Source organism: Pipra filicauda, unplaced genomic scaffold (assembly GCF_003945595.2).
Source record: "Pipra filicauda isolate LSUMZ 115617 unplaced genomic scaffold, ASM394559v2 scaffold179_size1759329_pilon, whole genome shotgun sequence".
Lineage (NCBI taxonomy): Eukaryota > Metazoa > Chordata > Aves > Passeriformes > Pipridae > Pipra > Pipra filicauda.
This window is the reverse complement of record NW_024104286.1, coordinates 214,492-232,955: the sequence shown is the minus strand read 5'-3', so window position 1 is coordinate 232,955 and position 18,464 is coordinate 214,492. Positions and strand designations below refer to the sequence as shown.

Genomic DNA, 18,464 nt, shown 5'->3' with positions numbered 1-18,464 from the left:
AACTTTTGCCGAGGAGTTATGATCATTCACGTGTCATGAGTAAATAACAACAAGCTGTTGTAGCTAGGCAGGATGTTTGATTAGCATACCAGAGGAGTAGATAGTAGTTTTCATGTAAAAGAACCACAAACATTACCAGCTGGCCTTGACTGTCCCTAGTCCTTATCAACATTTTCTTTCTGAATCTGTTGCAAAAGCAAACTGCTTGAGATTTAACTGGTGAAGCAAACTCTTCTGCCTTCTGAAAAGGAAAAAAATGATGAGGCAGGCTTTCCTGTGTTTGGGATTGAACTCTGCAGTAAACCAGGGTGTGCTGAAAGTTTCTAAAGGTTATTCAACTTGTTTCCTAATAAACAAGTGCTCTTATTCTGCTTATATTGAGCTGTACTTACTTGGGTTTAGATACATGTATTTTTATCTTGTTAAATATTCTACTTGTTTTGTCTCTTCTGTTGTTTGGCTTTGTTTATTTTTTTACTTAATTGATATTAAGTATTTCATGTAGTTTCAGTTTAGTTAACCTATTTTCTCTTGCATCAACACTAAATGCAAACAAATCAGTGTTCACAAAAAAACCCTTGGTGCATAGGCCTCAGAACTAACTCCTGCTGTTTCATTTTTATGTTAATTTTGATTATGAGGTCTCTTGGACATGGTGTTATTCAGTGGGACTAAAAGATTTACGGTACCATACTTTTCATATCAAATGAAAACGTGCTTAGAGAGAGACTTTGAACCAGTGATTTGTCTGCAGCTGCTCAAGTATTTTTAATGCTCTGGTTGTGCTGCAATACAGAGTTACAACATTTTCTGAACCACTGCCTCGGTCAGTTTCTACATTAGGATTGTGCTTGTCACTTCTCCTCGGCCCCCATCCTTTCCTCTGTGGCAGGAAAAAAAACAACACCACAGGTGGGAGGGAAAATCGTGTTCTGGGGAGATAACGAGATTTCAACTTCCTTGGTTTTTAAGTTACTCAGTTGTGCTGTCATAAAGAGGCCTACCTTGCCTTGTCAGATTTTTTGCTCTAAGTCATGAAAAGTTACATTAAAACTGAAGGCTTCCCTGGAAATAGAAGAGGGTTATGTGTTTCACCTGTCTCTAAGATCAGCAGTCTGTGCTTTGAGCTGATGAACTAATTCATTAAGATGTGTGTGAATGTAAAATTTCCCTAAGGCTTGGTGAATATTCATCAGCTGTATAAGGAATGCATATAGAAATACCACAAATCATTGCACATTCTCACCCTTCTACCTTTGTTCTCCAACCCAGCAGGGACAGGAAAGGCAGAGGGAACTCAGCCATTATGTTAAATAGCAGGCAGCTTGCTAAGTATGAGGTTTTCATGCCACTGTCCATAGTGCTTTGCTCCTGGCAAGTGTTTTCTAGGGGAAGAGATTACTGTTGGGAAAGAGAGGCAGAGATGATGGACAAAAATACACTGCTCATAGATTTACTGCTTGTTGGTTGGTTTCTGTAGCTCAGATTGACTTTCTGACTGTAGGACTCTAGGCAAATACGTATTTGCCTAGAACACAATAATGTTACTTACAGCCCTGGCCTTGTAATGGATAAATCTAAATTACAGGACTTATTGCAGTCTGGTTGCAGGCTTGACCTTGTATTTCTCTTTCAAGTCCTGCATATGTATGTTATATGGTCCAATGCTCCTATTCCATTAAAGAGAAAGGGGCATCCTCCATCTGACACAGTAATTGTAGCTTGTGCTACAATTGTAGCTCTCGGGTGAGTAATAGACATGTTCTCAGCCTGCTACCGTCACTTGATTTGCGTTTGGCAAGGGGATTCAGGCAGCTCTGCATTCAGATTTGGAAGGAAAAGCAAATGGCAGCTCCTAAAACTTCCAGCCATTTGGTCCTGAAATTAAAATGCATATTTAAAATGTTTTCAGGCTAGCACATGAAAGGCTGTGTTCTTTTTGGGCCTTCTGATCTGCACGATGTTGTCCACTGGCCTCCCACATGGCAACATGAGAAGGTCACTGCTGCCTGTCGGGGTGGAAGCAGGTGCTCATATCTGTGGCAAAGGTATGCTGAACAGTAGCACGCCTGGGCACTGGAGGGATGCAAATGGACTTTAGTATGGGAAAAGCAATCCCTGAAGGCTGGCTAGGATTGGGTCTGATCCTTACAAGAATCCTCGCTTTTGAGTTTTAATTGAATATAGTTTACTGGCAAAAAATGTGCCAGTGTGTGCTAGTCCTTAGGACAGTAACTCTTGAAAAAGTTCCTAACAGCAAAGCTAAATCCCTAACCATAAGAAGCAGCCTTTATTTAGTTAGGGGATTTGATCTTGTTTGTTTGTTTATTTGTAAATCTTGCTGTCTGTTTTGACCTATGTTTCAGAGAAATAAAGATGATACTTCCTTTCTGTTCTACTGGTAAATGTGTATTGCAATGTATAATTTTCAAACCAAAGTAGTTCTCAGGAGGTACCGTTTTTGTTGGGGACAGATGAACAATTGGTATAATGAAATGTATTGGTTTTCTTTCACAGGAGTCTGTCAATCCAGCACAAGACTTAAGAGACCGTGAGAACTAAAATGCACAATTTACCTTCAAGATCACCTTGAATTGTGGGAATGCTGACAATTATATCCACAGGAATTGGTTTCCAGTGCTAAGCTGGCAAGCTGCATGGAAGGTGGGCAGTGACTTACAAATTCCAGAAACACTTCCGGTCATGGCAGTCTTGGGAGCTGCCTTGTTCTGTAGGTTGCAGTGTTAGTGCATTCTGTTCTGTCACACAAATAGGAAGGTCCTTCCTTCCTGAATTACTTTTCTTTTAATCACAAATTGGAGGTGTTCAAACTATGTACTGGCTTGGGGATTAACATCTTCAGAGCTGGCAAAGGAACCTTTTTGCAGGTGAAAGGGAAGATGCTTGCTTAGCTTAGCGCTTTTAGTCTTTGAAGTTCTCTAGACTGTAGATTTCAAAGTAATGGGGAAGTTAGAATTTTTAAAATTAATGTTGTCCCCTGATTCTGATATCTCTGCCACTTGTTTTTGCACAGTTAATAAGATGGCAATATTCCAGTAGCTACTTTTTCCCCCTAGTCTGAGTAGTTCTCTTGTGTAGAACATCTCCAGGTATCTTACAACAAAGCAAGGCTGTGAATAAAACCAAGGGTCTGCAGAGCAGTTTCCTGCCTTGCAACTCCCTGAAAAAGGCCCTGTACTTTCACTGAGCTTGTATTGGACCTGAGCATCCTCTGCAACTCTAGAAAACATGACATCACACTTAGACATTCATGTCTATTCTCAAGGAGGATCTTTGACCAGAAACTTCTTCAGAAGTTTTCTTGTGAAGGGAGGTTCTGTAAACTTAAAGTGTTGAAAAACTTCCTGGTTTGTTTTGTTTTGTTTGCTTATTTGTTTTTTAACTTAGTTATGAAAGGTCCATTATTTCACAGTGGCATACCAGGAAAATAAAGCCTGGACTTCCCAGCTATTCTAATTGCTTGATAGCTTTGTCTGATGGGGATTGACCTAGCATACCTTGTAAGATAGTGCTTTGGAATGGTTGAAATACAAGGCTCTTTCTGAGGAGTGAATCACCAAACAGTGAATCTAGCAAAGATTAAGGGTTGCTCTGTGTTAGGGTAAGTTTTACTTTTCCTTCCGTGTTCCAGTTGGAAGATACTGAAAGCTATTGAGTTACCCTGGATCTAAATGTGGGTAGAGAGCTAGTTAATGTCAGTTTTTTTGTTGTTGGCATGACTTGTTTATAGACTTAAAAAGATTTTTAAATTTATAGGGTAATACTGTGATTATCTGAAAGCAGAAGATGAGCCATAGTGCTTACAGGCATGAAAAGCTACTTCAGTTATTCAAGCTTCAACTCTATTTTTAGTCATAAATTCCAGTCTTGTGTTGCCAAGAAAAGTGAGAGAACAAAATCCATCAGAAGCAATAAGTGAAGTGTTCTAATGGTAGTATTTTTGCAGCTGAAAACCTTCCCCTTTCTTCTGTAACCCATTTCTAACCATCAGGCTTTAATATACCTGTGTCTGACAGGTATATTGTAGGCACCTGTACTTGCCATTTCTTAACTTCTGGTTTTGGTGAGCTAAACAGATAATCCTTCTGAGGCGATTACTGTAAAGGCTCTAATTTTCAGTCTTGGTTACTGGAATAATTATTTGAATTTACTTCACTCTTCCAACACTTTTTTTGGAGAGTGATTGCCAGAACTGGATATAATATTCCCACTGCTGTTGCTGCATGTCCTGTCTTTCATTCAGCCAAGCCCCTCAACCACAGTGTCTTACCCAGCATCTGTGCCCACCTGCTTATCTTCATCACCCTTTGCATTTTTTTTAGCATCTGTTTTGTCATAGGACAGGGTGCTGCACTCTGAAAAGCGCGTTTCTTATGATGGCTGGACTTCAGCTGCAATGAGACATGTTTTTGCCTGCTTGCAGGTAGACTGCTTTCAAGGAGGCTTTTTTTATCTTTTTTGTTTTATTCATCACAGCTCACATGAGCTGGGATCTTCTTAGGAGCCTGGATTTTTTTGGTGTCTTCTAATAACATATTAAATAGTTCAGGCCTGGGAACATATTCTAGTACAAACTGAATAAAATATACACCATCATTAGTGATTTTTCAGTCACAGTAATATTACAGTACCTACTATTTACCAGGTTTATTCTCTAATGTGTCTTGTTTCAGAATCAGCACAGTTCCCTAATTAGCGTGTCATGCAGTAGCCAACTCTAATGTATTACCAAGCTTTTAGTAAACTGCATCAACACTATCACTTATAAAAAAAATAATTATTCCACTGGTTTTCCCAGGGTTGATGGCACAGAAGCAGGCCAGATGATTTGTTTAGTGGTGCCATGGAAATATTGGTGAGGGGCTGGTGTTTTTCCAGTCCTCTGGAGTTTTCCAGATTTTCAAAGCCTTGTTAAAAATTTATACTGATGGACAAGCTTGCTTTTCAGCTTTCACAGTATGGAATGGTCCCTCGAGAACAGGTTGCATAGCCAACAGCTGTGAAGGGGGAGACCTCTGCTCTGCAGCTTAGGAGAGTTAAATTACTCATCCCTGCCCCCAAGTTAGGAAACAGAGTCAGAGGCTGATGCAAAGGTAAGTGACTTTCATGAGATCTTAGTACCAGTGAGCCTGAACACCCTGATGTGACCAGAAGCAGCGAAGCAACCTCAGTAGTTCCCTTCTAAACAGAACACAAAAAGATCTAAAAATGCAAAGTAAAGCTTATTCTTGGTGGGACTGGCCAAAGAGTGTGAAGCCCAGCCTTTAACAGTTGCTGGAAGGGAAAGGATGTCAAATTCATGTTCTGCCTCTTACTGTTGCAGCTGCAGCTTGGTCCTTCTCTGATCTCCAGGCTGGGTTTGAAGCCTTGGTTCCTGCGTATTTGCTGTGCCTTCAACAGCATGTTCACTGAGGTGGAAAGTGCTCAAGTGGTGGCCCTGTCACGTAGCACTCTCTGAGTTATGTAATCAAGTGTTTCATAGGGGTTTAAAACTACCAGTGCAGAGAAGAGAAAACACTAAATGAAATGCCTGTGGAGGATAACAATGAATTCGGTCATCTATTAAATTTTTCATCTCTTGAGTCTGACAAGCCCAGTAGCATCTGAAGCAGTATAAATCTGATAATTTAAGGTCTTAAAATGAGAAAGTAATGGATGAAGAGACCATTATGAAACAGATATACAAGGAACTGTATTCCTTTCTCCCCCCCTTTTTGTTTGTTTTTTTTTTTTTCCTTTCCAAATGCAGCAGGAGGACTTTTCTTGGCAAAACTGGTTGTGAATCCACCTCAGGTTTATCAACCTCCTTGCATATCAAGCTGAACATGAATCATTTGCCAAAAAGAAAGTATTTTGTACCAGGGTGGATAATACAGCATGAATGAAAGACACTTGACAAAGCCTTGTGTCATTCGAAAAGAAGCAAAGTTATTTTACTTAATATAGGATTAAATCTGTATAAATCAGACCACAAGAAAAGTCTCTTGTCTTAGCGTGCCTCCTCTCCCCTTCCACATTGTACCACTGCAGTGGTATAATCAAAATTTAAACTACTGTACATGGGAAGGGTTCCCTTGCTATCTCTGGAGTTTAGCTGACTCATACCAGCAGAAAGTAAAATCCTTGTGCTTCATAGTAGGTTTGCTACTTTTCAGTGATTTCCCCTTGTTTTTAGTGGTTCCAGTTGTTTTCTCAGGACACTATTGCACTATTTGATAGCCTAATATATACTAATGATAGGGTGATAATATTCTGCTACCTACCTTCTCTTCCTTGACTTTTCATCCTGTTGTCCCCTTGTTGAAACTTTTTATCAGCATTTGAACAGGGAAGAAGAGAAATTATTTTTCACATTCTAAGCCTGTTAGCATCGGGACGCAGAACAGGGAGGAAAAGGGTTTGCTTCTGCTTTGTGATTAAAAATAAATTATATTTGTGGTAATTTCTGTTTACCTTCATTTAGCAGAATGCCTCTATTTGTATTTGTAGCTATCTGTCGGTGGGATGCTTGGTGCAGTTTGGGTTGATGCAGACTAGGTGGAGTAAATCTGAGCCTGTGGGGTGAGCAGCGCAAGGCTGAGGAAAGATGCATGAAAACAGACTGCAGATGGGTGAGATAAACAGGATCCCCGGGCTGTGACTGAGTAGGCAGGCCTCTTTAATGGCTCTTAGCAACGCCCCTGCTCTGACCCTCCTCATATGTGAGGGAAATCAAATCAATACACTGTTCTTCAAACCACGATGCTGCAGCAGCAGCAGGGCATTGTGGCAGCCTTCATCTCCTAAATTCATCAACGCTTCTCAGTTTGCTGATCTCTGGATATCCATCCTTGCATCTCTGCTGAGGAAGACTGACTGCATCTTTAATCGGATTGCTTGAGCTCCCATGTACAACCTTCTTCTTCTTAGCAAGTATTAGGTAGGCAATTTTAAAGTGCTTTTGGATTTGCAGGCAGCTTTAACACTGATCTGAGAACCCTGTTGTATTCTCTGTAAACATAGCAGAAACCTCTCTTTAAACCTACTCCGTTTTAAATTTTGCTTTTCTTCTGTTTTTGTGGTTGGGCAGGGGGCACTGCTGTTTTTCCCTTTCTTTAAAAAAAAATGTTGTAGCTGATTTGTGCTTTTGGAAAAGGATATTCCCTCGTTGATCCCTCCCCTGTTCTGTGGAACAGCTATAACCGGTGCCATACAGTTACTTTCCACGTTCATGAACATCTGTTCAGCTCTCTAACATTGAGGGCAGGCTGCTCACTCTGTTATTCTTTAGTTTTCCGGTGCGTACTTCAAAGCTGTAGATCAGGACTCTGCCCACTAAATAAGTTCTACCTTGTTTCCAGAGATGGCTAACAGAGGACCAAGCTATGGCTTAAGTCGAGAAGTTCAGGAAAAGATTGAACAGAAATATGACCCGGAATTAGAGTCCAGGTTGGTGAACTGGATTATTGTCCAGTGTGGAGAACACATAGAGCACCCTCCTCCTGGAAGGCAACATTTTCAGACCTGGTTGATGGATGGAACGGTAAGTGTTTTGTCCAATTATACATTTTCATATGTTTATATGCACAGTGTCCTTGTGTTCTGTCTTCCTCCAGCTAAATTCATCACAGCTCATGGTTGGTGCAGAAATATGTATCTTAGTATCTGATTTATTTCCTTTCAACCAAGAGTCTTAATCTCAAAAGATAAATTATTCTACTAGTGCACTGGGATCAGTACAATATTTATGATCCTTATGAGTCATGCATGTTATGACTCATTCCTTCAGCATCTTTTCTCATACAGTTAAATGTGATCCATTTTAAAATCAGATGCATACTTTTCTCTTTAAGAAATAATCAGTGTTGACAAGGAAAGGCGAAGAGACAGCAAATTTGAAGGATTGAATTGTGTCGTAACTGTCTTCTTGGGAATAATTCTGTAGCTAAAACATTGTATTCCATTTGTTTATTGAACAACAGGCAGATGCTGCTGTTTGCAGTGGGCTGTAAGACTATGCTAATCATTGAATCTCTGCCAAAGTGACTTTAACAATATTTCAATTGACATTGCTTATTTTTGGCTTGGGCATGAGGTTTCTTCTCTGTCAGTTGTTATATAACCTCTACCAGTGATTGCTTTGTTGTTTCTAGCAGATTAGGATTTATATGGTCAGGCTATTGCCTCAGTTAATGAAAGCTTTTATGCTTTTCTAATAGTGATTATTATCAATTCACTTCTTTGTTTTTATCTGAAGAAATTATGTCCCTGACAGAAAGTTGCCAGGTCAAAAACATTTTGCGGCATCATTTCATGTCCAGAAATTGCCTTCTAGGTTGGTGACTTTTTTCTAATTTTGTTTCTGTCTTTATTTCTCAGCTGTTATGCAAGTTAATAAACAGTTTACATCCAAAGGGAAATGAGCCCATCACAAAGATCTCTGAATCAAAAATGGCTTTCAAGCAGATGGAACAAATATCTCAGTTCTTAAAAGCTGCTGAAATCTACGGAGTAAGAACAACAGATATTTTTCAGACAGTGGATTTATGGGAAGGTAAAAATAATAAACTGGAAGTCAGCTTGCAGTCTTCATTTTACTTTGATCTGCATTTTGTCTAAGACATATTCTCTAATGTAATTATCTTTTGTTTCTGTTTGCCTTACCTCATTACCATGTTCTTCCCGTGCTGCATTATCTCCTCTGAGGGATTTATATTACCCTGAGGGCATAACGGAACCTTTCCAAGCTCATATGTTATCCAAAAACCCATCATTCTGATAGAAATCCACAGACCTGATAAAACAACTGTTCTCTGTGTTAATTATTTCGAAGTAAATAACTTCTAATAACAAATATGGAAACCTCTGATTTTCTGGTGACAAGATTTTATTGCAGTGTTCAAAGTACAAGCAAAGCTTTAATTGGAGCTATAAAATGCATTCCCAGGAGTGTGTATGCCTCTGTGAAGCTTATAAGGCCTCATTTATAATTAGTGAGAAGCAAAACTCACTGCTTAATACCATGTTAGCTGAGCTTCTCTCTCTAAGGAGAGTCTTTTAAGAGAGGTCACTATGGCAACAGCAAAAAAATTCAGGGTGCTTCTGTGATTTTGCAGTAAGCCAGGTGAAGGCTGTCTCCATCCCATGTTCGAAATGGAAACTGCTTGTTCTAGTTGCTGAAGAGCTGAGTCATTTGTACGTTCATGTGGCTGGCTTTGCCCACTTCTGTGGTGTTGATGCATCCCTTCATGGTGCTTTAACCAAGTACACTGTATATCCTGCATCTCTCTGGACAAGGTGATGCAATGCTTTGGATGAGGGCTCAGAGCAAGGACAGCTGCAGGGTAGTGAAAGGCACATTTGAAAGGGTCAAAAATCTGCCTTGAGAATGAAACACTGGAAAGAGGAAAACAATCCACTGGGAACGCTGGTCAGCATAGTTTATGTAGGAGCACACACTGAGAGAAAAAAGTGGGGTTTGTTTTCACAGGCAGTCGGGATATGTGGAAGAGATCACTCCTATGAAGGACAGCTGGAGGAATGAAATATTAGGGAGCTCATTGTGAATGGGTTAGAGGGAAAGGATATATTGACAGCTGGAGGCTGGAGTTACTGGGATATGTAATGGTCTCAGAGTGCCAAATTTGCTTGACAAAACCATACATCTGGGGGCCAAGGGCAGGATTGTTTCTTCCAGTTCAGTCTTTACTGTTTCATCCAATCTACCTTTAAATGTCTTAAATGAAGAGATTTTCACTTCCCTGACCTAGCACCTTCCCACCCCTCAGCCTAGCAGGCTGTTGACAGAGAAGCTCCATCTATCTTGTAAAGGATGATAATGGCTCATTTCAGATGTTCTTTGCAGTCTTTTGCAACTTACAGAGGCTTCACACCATGCAAATGAAAATACAGTACTTTGATCCTTACTAGGAAAAGGACTTGCTTTGAAGACAAAAAGTTCCTAATGATGGTGGCTGTCTCCTAATTTCTCTCTTTCACTCATCACCTTTTCTCAACAGATGTAAGGAAAAAAGGTAGTAACTTCCAGAGGACAGCAAGTCAAAACACAACTTGCAACCTAGGAGGGAGACTTTTCTTCACTGTTATTTTAAGACTTCCCAAAGCTAATCTGTCTCCTCACTTTCCCACTCCCTTTTCATTCTTCCTGCTGCTCATTTCAGTGCTGAGATGAAACAGTATGTCTCTCCAGCAGTGAGTCACTGCAAGCTTTTTGTGTCTAACTGTAACTCTGACCTGTAGCATCTGTCCTTCTTCAGGGATGAATCATCTGAAGCTGGACAGAAAGGACAGTCTCTTTTTCGCTGTTTCATAATTGCAGCACTCCTACTCCTCACACCATAACCTCTTTAGAAAGAGAGATGTCAATGTTTATAGTGAAAGAAAAGGGTGTGAGTGAAAAACAGCTTTTCCCTTGCACTAATTGTTTTCTGGGAGCTTCTGCTTTGAAATTCTTAGCAATGATTAATGAAAATGTTTTAGGACACAATTTGCTGTTGGCTGTTTCAAACTCACTGAGTCCATCTGGTGCATTTGTCTTCATCTCTGAGACTTCTTGATCTGGGGAAGTATCACCTCTCTTTTGGCCTTTTCTTACATAAATGCATTGTGCAGATACCTCCTTGGTATATTTCCAGGCAGGCAAGAGGCAGCTGCACCTCTGGGTATTTGTTCAACCTTTGCAAAAAAGCATTTCAGGAATACTAGGCAGAGCAGTTCTCCATCTTTGTACTTGAACCTTCCCCTTTCTGGACTTGTAGAAGAGGCCCTTCCAGAGAGATTTCTGCCAAAGAGAAAGGCATAAGACATGAGCAGAGGCCCCTTCCTCCTTGCACTGGCAGTGCCAAGTTCCTCTTGGAGGCTGTGCTATTCCAAGCACACTGCAGAGGACACTGAAGATGCAGGCGTGCCATCAGCGTGGGTCCCTGCAGCACGATTCAGGGAGCCGAAGCTGTGGGCCAGGTGGGCAGCCCATGTGGCTACCAATAAACAAGTACTGGAGCTGAGGGAAGGCACTAACTACAATTTACTGCAATGCCAGAGTCAAGTCTGGCTTCAGAGAACATGTATGATCCTTTCTGTCAGGTGGCTGCAGCATTAGGTGACTTTTTCACTGGAAATTTAAAATCTTTCACAGTGGTTTTTTTTTTACAGTGACCATCGAGCCCCTTGTAACATTTGCTAGAAGAGGTCAAGTGACACAAGACCATTTGGATTTTGGGTCTTTCCTCACTCACAGCACCCCTCATATGCAGCAAGGAGTCTCTGCAGAGCAGAGCCATGGCCGTGGCTTTGTTTTGTCACGTGTTGTTCAGCTCCCACTCACTCTTTTTCCCCTGCAGCATCTCCGACTCAGTGACAAATAAAGCAGAGCTGAGCGCAGAGCGTGGGGGGGCTGCCAGATGGCTCTGCGAGGCTGATCATCATGTTTCACTGCCTGTCTTTTGTTTCTTTTTCTTTTTTCTTCACTTGCCGTCACTATTCAGCTGATTCACTTTTAAATCTTTCTTCACATCCCTTTTCATCCCAGTCAGTCACCGCACTCCTTGTTATATGCGAGGCATCCCAAGGACGTTGTATGTGGCATCTGTTGCAGCATATGGTACATCTGCTGCTTTGGGGAGCTCTGAGTGTCTCTGCCTCGCCCTCCTCGGTGCGCGCCCGTGTACGTGCGCGTGTGGGATGTCGGCTCTTCAGCTGCCCTCCTTACGCAAGGACTCGCCTGATGCAGTTTGCATTAACAGTAAAAGGAGGATTCTGGGTGACCGACAATTTATTTTCTGAGCAAATGGTCCTCTGCAAATAGGATTCTGATAGACTGTAGTAGTCTGAATGACAGCCACAACTGGAAGCTGATAGGTGTTTTCAGCCTTGGCGTGTCTTCCTCACCTCAGCCACAGTGTTAGGCATTTAGGTTTGTACGAACCAAAGCCCCAGACTGAATCTGCCTATAATCAGAGTGATGCTCAGCATAAACACAGACAGTGCAGTGCTCGCTTCCCTCTACACTCCAGCTGGTGTACAGTGATATTCCTTGATACTGGACCACTGGAGGTATTTCTGAGGTCTATTATCATCATCTCTCTGGTATCTCATGTTTTTATGAATTACTTGCTTTCACACGTGAAGAACCATAATCAGATCTGTTAACTAGATACATTACTTTAGGAAAGAGGGAGAACTGGAATGGAAAGAAGGGGAGGGGAGTCATAGAAACACTTATGGAAGAATTTCAGAAGAAGTTAGAAGCAGCAGGTGGATTTCCAACAACTTACCACCTCACACAATTGGAAATACCTGCTGCAAACTCAATTTTGCTAGAAAGTTTCCCAAAAGTTAGCATATCAGGATTGGGCAACGAGTTCTATAATTTTTATTTGGCTAAAAATGAGATAAGCCATGACTTTTTGAACTGAGGAATGAGGTAAGATAGCATAGGGAGAAGGGGGAAGAATAGTGGACTGGATGGCAGAAACTGAAAGTTTGAAAGTGCAGAGAACTGAAGCCAGTAGGAAGGATTAGGGTGGTTTGATGGTTAAATTGGGAAGAACTGATAAAAGCTATCTCCACGGGAGCTCACCAAGACTGTTGTGAGCTTTGTTAGCACAGGGATCAACTTTACTCTGAACAAAATGAGACACAGCACTGTTATTTGATACACTGTTCTCCTTCAGACATATTTTACTGAGTATATTACCGTTATTTGTACACCAGAGTAATCTCTTCTTAGGAGAAAATTTTACCAAAAGGATTATATACCCTTAAAATGGTACGGCAGAAGACATTAAAATAACCAAAGGCCAGGAAACCTTGAAGTGTCTGAATAATTAAGTTTCACTTTAACACTATCCCTTTGTTGACATTTTAATAAGCTCTTGCATGCCAGCACCTCCATTTTAGCAATAGTGAAATAGCATTTATAATGCTATTAATGCACTTCTTCAGGGGAGCTGAGGGAGTTAGTTAATACATTGGATAAAACTATTTATCAGTGTGCCAAGCTATTTATTGTGCAAGGACATATATTAACTTCACTGTCTGGCTTTCTAGGGAAGGACATGGCAGCAGTGCAGAGAACCTTAATGGCTCTAGGCAGTTTGGCAGTCACCAAGGATGACGGCTGCTACAAAGGAGATCCATCCTGGTTTCACAGGTAAAGTCCAGAGCTGCTCAGAGCTGTCTTCCCTGGAAAGCTGGTAATATTGTGTGCCTTTAGAATTAAAGGAAATTTATTGGGAAAGGAAAGGATGAATCTCTCCAAAGTTTCCTTGTAATGGAGAGATTTTTCTCTCTGGAGTCTAGAGAAGGGAATCAAAGGCCCAGGCAGCAATATTTTCTACCCTTCACTGGCTCCCAGCATTCTAGCTGTGTGTCCTACCCTATCTTGTTGGCCTAAAGTTACACCAGGACTGCTTGGGGAGGAGCCCCATGGGAACTGTGTACTGCAGCTTTTTCTCTTTGTAGCATATCCATCTTACTGCTTGAGGTGCCTGCAGTGATCATTGAAGAAGATGCATAATTTTCTTGTTCACAGACTTTATCCCTGATTCTCCTTCCCTAGAAGGAAAGCAATGATACTTAGCAAATTTAGCCACCAGTTCTGATGACATTCATCTATTCAGAAGATTCAGCTAATCCTCAATATCCATATATGAATCCAAGGGAATGAAAATGGCAGCAGCCATACAGATATGTGTGTCCTAAGAGTAGCTGGCAGCAAAAGTGTACATTTTGCCTCACATCAGATAGCAGACAGAAATACTAATGAAGGCTGTTATGGATGTCTGGAAACCCCCATATAGTGAGCCCTTTACCAAGCAGAGACAAGGCATGAAGCCTTTTTCCCTTTTTCATCAAACCAAAAATTGTATCATTTCCTAGTCTTCTTTTCTCTTGGGGAGCACCATTTATCTGTGAAGAAATCTCTGTCTTGGCAAAGCTGTTTAGTTGTTCTGAACCTCCTCTTGTTTTGGCTAGGGAAGCTGAGAAGCAGGGACAGGAAGAAAAGGAAATCCTCCCACAGGTAGCCCTCCTGCCCCACAGGCATATTATTGACATGAGATTCTGCCATCCAAGAGTATTTCTTACATGGAAATGTCTGAGGCATGTTAGCAAAAAGAATGCTGACTGCATTTCTTTTCTTCCCTTGAATTTTCTGATGTCTAGGAGAGGCTCAGCAAAAATAAAGCAAACTTCAGTTTGTTTGTCTTCAACCTTGCGCTGGTTAAACTGAGTGTAAGGGAGACTTGAATTTTAGGCGAATAAATGCAAACTCCTATGCATTGTTTATATGAAATCAGGCTACATTAACTTAATGTGGTGCACAAATAGATTTATATTTATGGAATATAATTGGGTTTAAAATTGATTTCAAATCCAGTTACATGCTTTAATATAAACCAGACATGAAATCACTATGACCCAGACAGGCTTATTTGTTTTATGTAACTAAAACAAAGTCCTTCATGGAAAAATTAATTTTCATCTGGACTCTTAATTGTGGGTGGGAGCAGTTTTCATTGGCATAGATGAAGAGGTGATCACCTCCCTTTTCCTCTAGCTGGCTGCCCAGCCTGTACTGCTTGGATAGCCAATCCATATCTGTTGCAGCCCCTGAAATACCCTTTTATAGCCACTAATTTAAGGAAAGCTGGCGTTACAATATGTTGCAGATCAGAAGTTGTTTTCTGAGTAGCTTACCCATCCCTTCAGGCAGAGGAAGCCCCCTTGCTGCCACACAGTGTGACTCATAATTCTGGGCTTTCAGGCTGATTCTTAATCGCCTTTAGTGAAACTGAGAGACCAATATTAAATGGTGTAAGAGTACCCATGCAGGGATCTACAGTGATTAGGATAATGCCACACTTCAGCTAAGCCATTTAACTTTCCATTGCCAGTGTCTCACATATGTGGTACCATCAGGCCTGATTCCCTCTTCCTTGCATGCCCCACCAAAGTTCATGGATCCGTGGCTGTTTGTTATCCAGTGGTTTGCCAACCACAAGCACTGGTGTAAAGTTGGCACAAAAAGTTAACAGATCAGTTTGAGGTAAGAGTGACGCCAGGTGATGGCAGGCAAGCCAAAAAGAACTTGACATAGTGTGAGACATTGAGAGGGAGTAGACTTGCCCTCACCCCTTTTTCTACAGTCTCAGTTAAGGCCATTTCCACCCACCTAAAACCAAATTGTGTACATGTTGCTATCTGTAAGACCATCATATACTAAATGGGGTGCTTATGGTGGTAAAAATAACTCTGTATAATCCAAATTGTATATATAATCAACTTTTATTAGCATACCCAGGCTTCCAGCTAGTCTCTTTTTTATTTCTTTTTTGCAGTTCTCATTTTTTTTCCTCCTCAGTTACTTTTAGACTTTCTGTGGAAGTACTCATCAATACAGCTGAAAATCCTAGGAGGAAAGAGAAAAAAAAATGCTTTCCTGTTTTTTTAATTAAAGTAGAGGCAGACACAGCGAACCCGAGATTCAATTAGGTAATAGGAGTAGTTCTAAAAACATCCTCTTGTGGAGATCCTGGCAGCAGTTCCATGCCCAGTGTAAGTATTCTGGAAAAGACATTAAGCAGCAGTGAGAGGAGCTGCTTTCTGAGGCACCCACGGTTCTGTGTGCCTCCCTCCAAAACAGTGTACTTGTGCTTTCTGGTGGGAGGTGTGGAATCTGAGAGCCTGTGACAGGCCTCTATAAGCCCTCTTACTAGGCAATACATTACCACTGAAGACCCATTCTAAAAAACGAGAGGTCAGTACTGGTTTCCTGTGGATCTTTTTCACCTTTCTGCCTTGCTGGGCTTTCATGTGGGTGTGGGTTCTTCTCCTGCAATGTCCTGAACACCCTGAGCCTAGCAAAGAGTGTAAGTGCTTTTCTGGACTTGAGCCAGGGTTCTCAGCACAGGACAGGATCTGACCCTCACGGAGAGGATCATGTTGATGGTTTTCAATCACAGCAGGTACCTAATCTAGCATTCTCATCTAGTGGTGGGGTGGGGAGAAAAGGGGAACTGTAACTGGATGCAGTATTGCAGCGTAACCTGATCCCAGTGTAAGCAGACACAGCAAGGAAAAACATTGTACCTGGGTGGGAGTAGGGTGTGGTAGATGGAAAGCCTCCCTCAGTCTGGAGTTCTGCTGATTCATATGGCTCGTTTGATAGGAAGAGACTGATCTTTCTCCCTTGTAAATTGCCTGTTTTCTCCACCTTGTTAAAATGAAAGATTAATCCAAGCTGTACAGTTTCTTGCAGGGCAACAGAGTGCAAACTTCTGTGTTTCTTCTTTACCACTATGGCTCTCAATGCTGTTTTCAAGGCGATAAAGGCTCCTTTTACATTCCAGCAAAGGTTCATAAATCTAAAGGGCTTTTGAGACCTAGGACACCGAACAGAAGTGGTCAGCATGTCTTGGCAGAATTTAAAGGACTGTCATACAGTTAAGACACAGGTGCAAAGGGAAAAGTCTGTTGCTTAGAGGTGAGAGATTTGGAAATGGAAACAGAGCGGTTGTTCTGTCCTGTGGGCAACCACCGTCTACTCCGCAAAAATGAGCAAGTAAGTCCCTTCACCAACCTATTGTTGCTCTGGGGACATTCAGATCTCATTTACTCCACGGAGTAAAATTATGCCAATTTGTACTGTTACTCTAGATGGGCATCAACTTGTAGTATAGCACAGGTAAGTGTCTCATTGATCAGATCCCATGGACTACAACTGTTAAGAGCTATAGGGTTTAACACAAATTAATCCTATTTTGTGTGTTATATACAGCACTACATAAATATTTTACCTGTCATAGCTGCTAGGGAAGTCCCTCGGGCTTCTGGAATAAGTGGTACAGTGACAGTCTGAAGCTTGACTAGAGCATTACTTCTAACTGCAGCAATGAGCCCAGCCAGTATTGTCCAGCACATGGGATGGTGCAAATGACATTACAAGGGACATAAGCCAATTTCAGATTGCTTTTTGTGGTCCTCTGAGCATATGGAGAATGATGGCATGTATGTTACTTTTTTTGTGTGTATCTGGACAGGAAAGCACAGCAGAATCGACGAGGATTTTCAGAAGAGCAGCTTCGTCAGGGACAGAACGTAATAGGCCTTCAGATGGGCAGCAACAAAGGAGCATCACAGTCGGGTATGACAGGCTATGGAATGCCAAGGCAGATTATCTAAAAACATCTCTGTCTGTGGAGAAAACACACTTTCTGCAGCATGGTCTGTTAAGAAAAAGAACAAAACAAAAAAAACACAACAAAAAAATCTCATTAGTTCCTTTTCTGCCTGGTTTTTAATAGTTAGTGCTCTCTAAGGTTTGGGGTATTTTTGGTTTGGTTTGTTTTCTTTGCAGCTGCAAGAGTTCATCTATGAACTTGGGTTTTTGTGGTGGTGTGTATCAGTTCACAGCACGTGCGCACTGCTGCCTCCTACTTTTCACTTCTGAACTATGCAAAGACAATTATTCTGTATTAATTTATTTGCAAAGTGTTATCTTCCATATTTGTCTCACACTGCACTTGTATTTCAACCAGTAACCTCGTTCTTCAATTCAGTGATGATATTGTTTGACCTAAGAATAAAGACAAATTAAAGACACCTCTTAGACTCATTATTTAGAGGTAAAAGCAAGTAAAACCAATGACCACATGGTACAGTGCAGAGGATTTAGGTATTTTCAATGGTCAGTCTATCCCATCTCTAACCCAGAGCCCTGTTTGAGTGACTCTTTGCTGTAGTGTTTTACAGTGTTGTTACAGGTTCAATTTAGTGTTTCTCTAAAGGCACATCCAATGAATTTTCCTAAAAAGAAGAAAAGATTTATTATCCATTGAGTCTGATTCATGTAGTCCCACCCAATTTAACTAGCATGCTGGGTCAACTGCAGCCCACAAACTTGTGGATCAAGCCAAAATCCATTTAATAGGGAAAGCAAAAGCTGCATATGAAAACAAAGAAAAATAAGGAATTAATTCACTTATTTCCCATTGGCAGGCAGACGTTTAGCCACTTCTGGAAAGCATGGCCTCAGTATGCATGATGGTTACTTGTTACTACAGTTGTCCCCTTCCTCCTCCTTTTCCTTGAGCTTTTGTTGCTGACAAAGTATGTATGAAATATCCCTTTGGCCAGTTGGGGTCAGCTGTCCCGTCTGTGTCCCCTCCCAACTTCTTGCCCAACCCCAGCTGTGGGAGCAGAATGAGAAAGAGAAGACCTTGGCACTGTTCAGGCACTGTTTAGCAGTAGCCACCACACTGGTGCGTAATTAACTTCTTTAGTCACCAGTCCAAAGCACAGCACCCTGCAGGCTCCATCCCAGCCAGACTCAGTACAGCTTGCACCAGACAAGTCTCCAAACTTGAGGAATTCTTCACTGTGAAAGAACAGTCTGTCAGTCAGAGGTGAGAACGGGCTTCATCTTCTGATAGTTGATACTATAT

General features: G+C 41.3%; 1 protein-coding gene across 1 annotated transcript; it reads left to right on the top strand.

Moving 5' to 3' along the window:
* Nucleotides 1–6,556: 6,556 nt before the first annotated feature.
* Nucleotides 6,557–17,622, top strand: TAGLN3 (transgelin 3). The gene is made up of 5 exons (XM_027744197.2): nt 6,557–6,940; nt 7,362–7,543; nt 8,380–8,554; nt 13,069–13,171; nt 17,061–17,622. Exons 2-5 carry the CDS (start codon nt 7,364–7,366, stop codon nt 17,200–17,202), a joined length of 600 nt encoding a protein of 199 aa, XP_027599998.1. The 5' UTR covers nt 6,557–6,940; nt 7,362–7,363; the 3' UTR covers nt 17,203–17,622.
* The last annotated feature ends 842 nt before the right edge of the window (nt 17,623–18,464 follow it).